The sequence below is a fragment of the Anguilla rostrata genome, chromosome 4, assembly GCF_018555375.3.
Source record: "Anguilla rostrata isolate EN2019 chromosome 4, ASM1855537v3, whole genome shotgun sequence".
Taxonomy (NCBI): Eukaryota; Metazoa; Chordata; class Actinopteri; order Anguilliformes; family Anguillidae; genus Anguilla; species Anguilla rostrata.
In genome coordinates, this window is record NC_057936.1 from 66,936,194 (window position 1) to 66,945,027 (window position 8,834).

The 8,834-nt window shown below is 51.4% G+C and overlaps 1 protein-coding gene across 1 annotated transcript in view; it reads left to right on the plus strand.

The window, feature by feature from the left end:
- The window catches only part of nek1 (NIMA-related kinase 1), a 27,220-nt gene extending 18,919 nt beyond the window's left edge, over positions 1-8,301 (plus strand). Inside the window, exons 25-35 of the mRNA XM_064334409.1 lie at positions 337-465; positions 1,024-1,197; positions 1,349-2,014; positions 2,108-2,225; positions 2,892-2,971; positions 3,524-3,732; positions 4,872-5,026; positions 5,139-5,386; positions 5,718-5,851; positions 6,281-6,413; positions 7,289-8,301. Of these exons, the coding sequence (XP_064190479.1) occupies positions 337-465; positions 1,024-1,197; positions 1,349-2,014; positions 2,108-2,225; positions 2,892-2,971; positions 3,524-3,732; positions 4,872-5,026; positions 5,139-5,386; positions 5,718-5,851; positions 6,281-6,413; positions 7,289-7,308 (2,066 nt within the window). The 3' untranslated portion in view covers positions 7,309-8,301. The remainder of the gene's footprint in view (positions 1-336; positions 466-1,023; positions 1,198-1,348; positions 2,015-2,107; positions 2,226-2,891; positions 2,972-3,523; positions 3,733-4,871; positions 5,027-5,138; positions 5,387-5,717; positions 5,852-6,280; positions 6,414-7,288) is intronic.
- Positions 8,302-8,834: the final 533 nt, after the last annotated feature.

The following is an 8,834-nucleotide window of genomic DNA, read 5'->3' on the forward strand; positions in this document are numbered from 1 at the left end:
ACATTGGTAACAGCCAATAGCACTACACCAGTCTGCTTTGCTTTATTAGTTGTTACCAGCGAGCCATGTGATTGGTGGAGCTCCTCAGGTTTCATCAAGACCTTTGTATCTCTAATTTTATCTGATGTCCCTGATTTAATGGTGGTTCATGAATATTCATGTAGGAGCCGGGGAATTGGAGCTCTGTGATTCTAAATATTCCTGAGACATAGCTGTCAGTGCCAGAGTTGCCTAGCTGCTCGCGCACGCACGAAATATACGGAGCCCAGTCAGCCCAGGTTGCCATGGCTCCCAAACAGAACCGAATGAAGGGTTGGTTTGTGGCCCCTCCCACAGGTGCGCAGGTGGATCCCCTTGAGGAGAGCCCCCCCCACGCAGGTGAGCGCAGACGCTGGGAGGCCAGAGACCTGCCCCTCATCTCTGTGGCTCAGCAGACCCTCGAGGAGACCAGTCTAGGAACTGCTGGTCAGTACTGCTGTCTGTGCTTATTGCTGTCTGTGCCCCTACTGCTGTCTGTGCCTCTGCTGCTGTCTGTGCCCCTACTGCTGTCTGTGCTTACTACTGTCTGTGCCTCTGCTGCTGTCTGTGCCCCTACTGCTGTCTGTGCCTCTACTGTGGTCTGTGCCCCTACTGCTGTCTGTGCCCCTACTGCTGTCTGTGCCTCTACTGCTGTCTGTGCCCCTACTGCTGTCTGTGCCTCTACTGTTGTCTGTGCCTCCACTGCTGTCTGTGCTTCTACTGCTGTCTGTGCTTACTGCTGTCTGTACCCCTACTGCTGTCTGTGCCTCTGCTGCTGTCTGTGCTCCAGTAGTCTTATAGGAAGGAGTGGGTCATATTCATAGCCACCTTGAAGTGTGTTAGTGGTAAAAATGAGTGTCTGTGTGCACATGTGTGTCCGTGTGCATGTGCATGTGTTTGCGTGTGTGTGTGTGTGTGTCCATGTGTGGGTGCATGTGTGTGTGTGTGTGTGTATGTGTGCATGTGTGGGTGTATGTGTGTGTGCGTGCATGTGTGTGCATACAGAGAGGACATCGGGGGAGGTGATCCGGCTGGAGGTTGGGCAGGGCGAGGTCCCCAGGAGGGCGTGGGGGCGGAGCCCGGACACTCAGGTGCTGAAGGTTCTTGGAGAGGCGGAGCTACAGCCTATCACCCTGCTGCTGGAGAATGCCAGTATCCATGGTGATGCCACTGCAGCAGGTGAGAGTCCCCATACAGATGTGGAGTTATGTTTTGGTGTTGTGTCTGCATGTGGGCGGGCGGGCTTGCGTGCATGTGTGTGCGTGTGCGTGTGCGCGTGTGTGTGCATGCATGCGGGCTTGGTGATGAGCAATGAAACTTTTCTTTGCAGAAAGCTGGAGCCAAGGTGGTGTAGGAGAACCAGGAACACAAGAACCTGATACCCATCAACCAGAACCCCAACCCCATCAACCAGAACCCCAACCCCATCAACCAGAACCCCAAACCTATCAACCAGAACCCCAAACCCATCCATCAGAACCGAAAACCCATCCACCAGAACCCCGAACCCATCCACCAGAACCCAAAACCCATCAACCAGAACCCCAAACCCATCCACCAGAACCCCAAACCCATCCACCAGAACCCCAAACCCATCAACCAGATCCCCAACCCCATCAACCAGAACCCCAAACCCATCCACCAGAACCCAAAACCCATCCACCAGAACCCCAAACCCATCCACCAGAACCCAAAACCCATCCACCAGAACCCCAAACCCATCCACCAGAACCCCAAACCCATCAACCAGATCCCCAACCCCATCAACCAGAACCCAAAACCCATCCACCAGAATCCCGAACCCATCAACCAGATCCCCAACCCCATCCACCAGAACCCAAAACCCATCCACCAGAATCCCGAACCCATCCACCAGAACCCAAAACCCATCCACCAGAACCCCAAACCCATCCACCAGAATTCAGAACTCAGGGGACCCCCGCAGAAGAAGCGGCCTTAATATCAGCACCTGCTTGGAGTGAGAGAGACACTGAGGGTGAGTGCACCCGTGTGTGTGTGTGTGTTGCTGTAGGAGTGTGTGTGTGTGTGTGTGTCTGTAATGTAAATGGTTCTCTGGCCCTGTTTCCAGCAGAACTGCAGGATGTGGAGGTGGAGGTTCTGGAGGAGGGTCCGAGACGGTCTTCAACCCCCCCGGCCTCAGTCCTGCTGGCCTGGGACAAGGAGGTCCCTGCCCCCCCACAGCCGGGGTGAGTGCCCCCAGTACCGGATACCCCCAGAGAGAAGGACAGTGTCGTGTGAGGGTGAACCCAGAGAGAGAAGGACAGTGTCGTGTGAGGGTGAAACCCCAGAGAGAAGGACAGTGTCGTGTGAGGGTGAACCCCAGAGAGAAGGACAGTGTCGTGTGAGGGTGAACCCAGAGAGAAGGACAGTGTCGTGTGAGGGTGAAACCCCAGAGAGAAGGACAGTGTCGTGTGAGGGTGAACCCAGAGAGAAGGACAGTGTCGTGTGAGGGTGAACCCAGAGAGAGAAGGACAGTGTCGTGTGAGGGTGAACCCAGAGAGAGAAGGACAGTGTCGTGTGAGGGTGAACCCAGAGAGAGAAGGACAGTGTCGTGTGAGGGTGAACCCAGAGAGAGAAGGACAGTGTCGTGTGAGGGTTAACCCCCAGAGAGAAGGACAGTGTCATGTGAGGGTGAAACCCCAGAGAGAAGGACAGTGTCGTGTGAGGGTGAACCCAGAGAGAGAAGGACAGTGTCGTGTGAGGGTGAACCCAGAGAGAAGGACAGTGTCATGTGAGGGTGAAACCCCAGAGAGAAGGACAGTGTCGTGTGAGGGTGAACCCCCAGAGCAGACTGACTTCAGTGTGTGCAAAACCGGCAGCTTCCCCTCGTGTTCCATGTGCTTCCCTTTCAGGCCAGCGGAGGGCAGCGCAGCTCCACCAGAGGCCAGAACAGAGGAGGAGTCTGCTGGGAAGCCCCCTCCAGACCCCAGAGGTCAGCTGATCTGGACTCTGTCCAGAGACCCCAGTGCTGTTTTACACTGGACCAGTTTGCCCTACCCTAGAGTCCCTTACCCCTAACCCCCTGACCCCTGACCCTCCTGCAGGGAGAGGGGGTTCTGTTGTCCCTAAATGGCGGAGGGGTAGCGGTTTCTTGCTCTCACCCTTCCTGGTACAGATTGGGGTCACTGCTGTCCCCACTGCCTTCGTCAGGTCCCATGGCAACGGGCCAAGTCCCAGTGTCACCTTGTCTGGTTTTATCCAGAATTTTCTCTTTCGTTCTGATTATTTCCCCCTAAGCCCAGAGTAGTGATACCAGCTCACCAATGGAACAGCACAAAACAGAACCTCTCTCTCTCCCTCTCTCCCCCTACCTCTCCCTCAATCTCTGCTGCCCCGCCCTTCCTCTCTCTCTCTCTCTCTCCCCCCTTCCTCTCTCCTCTCTCTCTCACTCTCCCACCTCCCCTTCCCTCTCTCTCTCTCTCCCCCTCCCTCCCTCTCTCTCTCTCTCTCTCCCTCCCCCTCTCTCCCTCTCTCTCTCTCTCAGAGGGGGATCCGTTGTTCCGGCGGCTGTCGTCTCCTGCTCACCGTCGAGCCGTGGCTCTGGCCCTGCTGGGTGCCCAGTCCTCCCAGTCCTCGCAGGAGGACTCCTCCCTCGCGTCCCGCTCCCGCTCCGTGTCCCCCGTCAGGCAGAAGGACAAAGACTCGCTCCTCATTGGCCTGTCCACCGGCCTCTTCGATGCCAACAACCCTAAGGTTACCCTCTACCCAGTTCACACAGCACCACTCCTCGCTAAACTCTGTGGTGTTTATACATGATCCACTCCTCACAGAACTCTGTGGTGTTTATACATGATCCCACTCCTCACAGAACTCTGTGGTGTTTATACATGAGTCCACTCCTCACAGAACTCTATGGTATTTACACATGATCCACTCCTCACTGAACTCTGTGGTATTTACACATGATTCCACTCCTCACTAAACTCTGTGGCATTTACACATGAATCCACTCCTCACTAAACTCTGTGGTGTTTATACATGATCCCACTCCTCACAGAACTCTATGGTATTTACACATGATCCACTCCTCACTAAACTCTGTGGTGTTTACACATGATCCCACTCCTCACTAAACTCTGTGGTGTTTACACATGATCCCACTCCTCACTAAACTCTGTGGTGTTTACACATGAACCCACTCCTCACTAAACTCTGTGGTGTTTACACATTACATTACATTACATTACAGGCATTTAGCAGACGCTCTTATCCAGAGCGACTTACACAACTTTTTACATGGCACTTTACATTGTATCCATTTATACAGCTGGATATATACTGAAGCAATGCAGGTTAAGTACCTTGCTCAAGGGTACAACGGCAGTGTCCTTACCCGGGAATCGAACCTGCGACCTTTCGGTTACAAGCGCAGTTCCTTACCCACTGTGCCACACATGATCCCACTCCTCACTAAACTCTGTGGTGTTTACACATGATCCCACTCCTCACTAAACTCTGTGGTGTTTATACATGACCCCACTCCTCACAGAACTCTATGGTATTTACACATGATCCACTTCTCACTGAACTCTGTGGTGTTTACACATGATCCCACTCCTCACAGAACTATATGGTATTTACACATGATCCACTTCTCACTGAACTCTGTGGTGTTTACACATGATCCCACTCCTCACAGAACTCTATGGTATTTACACATGATCCCACTCCTCACAGAACTCTGGTATTTACACATGATCCCACTCCTCACAGAACTCTATGGTATTTTCACAGGATCCCACTCCTCACTAAACTCTGTGGCAGTTACACATGATTCCTCTCCTCACAGAACTCTATGGTATTTACACAGGATATCCTGTCTCCCTCTGTAGATGCTGAGGACGTGCTCTTTGCCGGACCTCAGCAGGCTGTTTCGGAGCGGTGATGATGGTGCTGCTGGTGAGGCGGGGGGGCCCAGCGCTGAGCAGCCCCCCAACCTGGAGCTGGAGGACCTGGAGCAGCCCAGCGGGGAGGAGCAGGAGGACAAGTGTGTGCCCCACCTGTTCACCTGTGACCTTTAAACTATGAGCCGCCTGCACCTTCCACTTCACATTGCTTTGTGTGTGCGTGCATGTGTGTGTGTGTGTGTGTGTGTGCAGTGCATATGAGGAGGCAGATGAAGATCTGCAGGAGCTGAGGGCATCCATGGAACGCCTGCTTCAGGAGCCCAGTGAAGAGGAAGAAGAGGAGGAGGATGAGGAGGAGGAGGAAGAAGATGAAGAGGGGTCTAACGGCACGCCTCCAGAGGAGGAGGCTGGGGGACCCCTGGAGCCCGTCACCAACGGCCTGGAGGAGGCGGGGGAGGAGCCGAGCAGCGGGAGCGAACTCAACGAGGAGTGGCACTCAGGTGATGCAGTGTGACATCACTGTGATGTCATACGGCAGTCCCCATTGGTTGGCTAGGCCATTGATTGGTAATGTCTGTGTACTGTAATGTGGTAAAGAGGATCAGTTAGTAAAACGCTGAGTAGTAATACCTGCGTGTTTGTGTACAGGCCCAACATCCAGTGCAAGTTCGATTGGTAGGGTCTGAGTGCTGTAAGGGCTACCTGCCTAATCTGCTGTAGTGATAATTATAGTCGGTAGGTGTTTGGTAGTGCCTGGGTATAGTGCTCTATCTACACTGTAAGCCAAGTCTTTCTCTCTCTCACTTTCCCTCCCTCTCTCTGTCTGTACAGACGGCAGTGAGGAAGAGGAGGAGAGCGAGGCTGAGTATCAGGACAGTATCTTCAGTCGTCTGGAGGAGCTGCGCTTTCGGCTGGAGCAGGAGATGGGCTTTGAGAACTTCATCCAGGCCTACAACAAAATCAAGGTGTTTAGCGCTGGTGTTTAGCATTTAGCGCTAGTGTTTAGCATTTAGCGCTGGTGTTTAGCATTTAGCGCTAGTGTTTAGCATTTAGCGCTAGTGTTTAGCATTTAGCGCTGGTGTTTAGCATTTAGCGCTAGTGTTTAGCATTTAGCGCTGGTGTTTAGCATTTAGCGCTAGTGTTTAGCATTTAGTGCTGGTGTTTAGCATTTAGCGCTGGTGTTTAGCGTTGGTATTTAAACCCCCCTTAGGCTAAGGGGGGGTTTAGACTTGGGGTGGTTTAGTTTAGCCTGGGGAGGTTTCCACTGGCGGTGGTTTAGGTTGGGGGGTGTTTCGGCTGGGGGTTTAGGCTGGGGTCTGCAGTGTACTGCGACGGGTGATTTAAAAATGTGTACTTGCATTTGATTTGCTCTGTGGTGCCGTCTGGTGATGAAGGCCATCCATGAAGATGAGGATGAGAACATCGACCTGGGCTCCAGTCTGGTGCACAACATCCTGGGCTCCCAACACCAGCACCTGTACCCCAAAATCCTGCACCTGGTGATGGCAGACGGAGTCTACCAAGAAGGTGAGTACCCCCAAAACCCTGTCCCCGAACCATCAGAGAGTACCCCCAAAACCCTGTCCCTGGACCATCAGAGAGTACCCCCAAAACCCTATCCCCGGACCATCAGAGAGTACCCCCAAAACCCTGTCCCCGGACCATCAGAGAGTACTCCCAAAACCCTGTCCCCGGACCGTCAGAGAGTACCCCCAAAACCCTGTCCCCGGACCATCAGAGAGTACCCCCAAAACCCTGTCCCCGGACCATCAGAGAGTACTCCCAAAACCCTGTCCCCGGACCAACTAACCACTTACTAACCATTCCTAACAGCTGACTGTTACTAACTACTAGCCAACTAACCATGACAAACTATTGACTAACTAATCATTACTAAACACTTACTATTACTAACAACTAACTCTTACGAACAACTGACTAACCAACCACACGAGAGCCCTGTGTCCATGGAGCCTTGTTTTGTGAGAGATTCTGCAAGCCTGTGAGTCCCTCTGGGAAAGAGGGGCCAGAGAAAGAGAGAGCAGTAACCCTAACCTGCACCAGCCCCAAAGACCCGCAGAACCTCCGCTCCCTCCCACTGCAGTCAGGCTAGTTTCCACAAACTTAAGCAGCGTTTTCTGTATTAGGACGCCATTTTGGCTCTGCATGGTACAAATTAGTGCTAAGTGATGTTAAACTGAGATGAATATCCAGTACAGCTTGATCGAACATGACTAATTATAAGGTCATTCAGAAGCAAAGCCTGTGTCCAGGTTGTTGAGGGTATTATAATAAGCAAAATTATATCATTTCTATGAGTTTAAAAATCTGAGTAAATTTCTCTCCCTTCCCTCTCTCTCTCTCTTTGTCCCTCCCTCTCTCTCTGTCTCTCTCTCTCTCAGACAATGATGAAGAGGAGTAACTCTTCCAGGTTGCTGGCAGCCCCTGACACTCTGCAAGCTGACTTATGTCTTCCCAGGATGCAATACGTGTGAGAGAAGAGGGCGAGGGAGGGGGTGTTTTTGGGGAGTGGGGGCACCAGTGATACTCACTCAGCACCGCGTTTACCAAGAGACGCCTCGTTCTAAATGATTTCACTCAAGACTGTTCTGTAGAGTCGAATGTTTCTTAACCAAAGTGTCATTCTGAATGTCATTCCATAGCTGTGTGTCTGTAGGCATCGTCTCTCTCTCTCTCTCTTACACACACACACACTTTCTCTCACATGCACATACATGCATACTCTCTCTCACGCACACACACACACACACTCTCACCCACACACACATACACACACACAGTCTCACACACACGCGCACACACACACACTGTCTCACACACACACACACAGTCTCGCACACACATATACACACACACACTGTCTCACGTACACACACACTCACACACTGTCTCACGTACACACACACACACACACACTGTCTCATACACACACGCACACACACACACTGTCTCATACACACACACACACACAGAGTGCAGGTGGGCGGGGCTTCCCTGGTGCGTGTCAGGGTCCAGCAGTCTTTCCCCGGCAGGGCGGAGCTCTGGGCCTCTGGCCACACCCAGCTGCTCATCAGGGATTCAGTATTCATTCCAAACGCAAAGCTTCCCCTCCTCCAGTGCTTCCGTCATCACAGGCCACGCCCACACCCAGGCCACACCCACTCACTCCCTATATGCACTTTTTGATGAACAGAAAACACTTTTTGAAATACATTTTTTTCACTCTTTTTATCAGTTCATCCAGCGCTAGGACTGTGTGTGTGTGAAAGTGTGGGTGCCGGACCGCGTGTGCATGCGTGTGTGTGTGCCGATCTGCACTTAGGGGTTCTTGTCTTTGATAATAAAGCAGATATTATGTAACTTTGTATGTAAAAATAAATGCTCACCTTTCTTATTTCCTGCCTGTGGTTTGTTTTCTCCTGTGGTTTGTATTACACTGCACTATTACAGTATTACACTGCACTGTTACAGAATTACACGGCACTGTTACAGTATTACACTGCACTGTTACAGAATTACACTGCACTATTACAGTATTACACTGCACTATTACAGAATTACACTGCACTGTTACAGAATTACACTGCACTATTACTGTATTACACTGCACTATTACAGTATTACACTGCACTGTTACAGTATTACACTGCACTGTTACAGAATTACACTGCACTATTACAGTATTACACTGCACTGTTACAGAATTACACTGCACTGTTACAGAATTACACTGCACTGTTACAGTATTACACTGCACTGTTACAGAATTATACTGCACTATTACAGTATTACACTGCACTGTTACAGAATTACACTGCACTGTTACAGAATTACACTTCACTGTTACAGTATTACACTGCACTATTACAGTATTACACTGCACTGTTACAGAATTATACTGCACTATTACAGTATTACACTGCACTG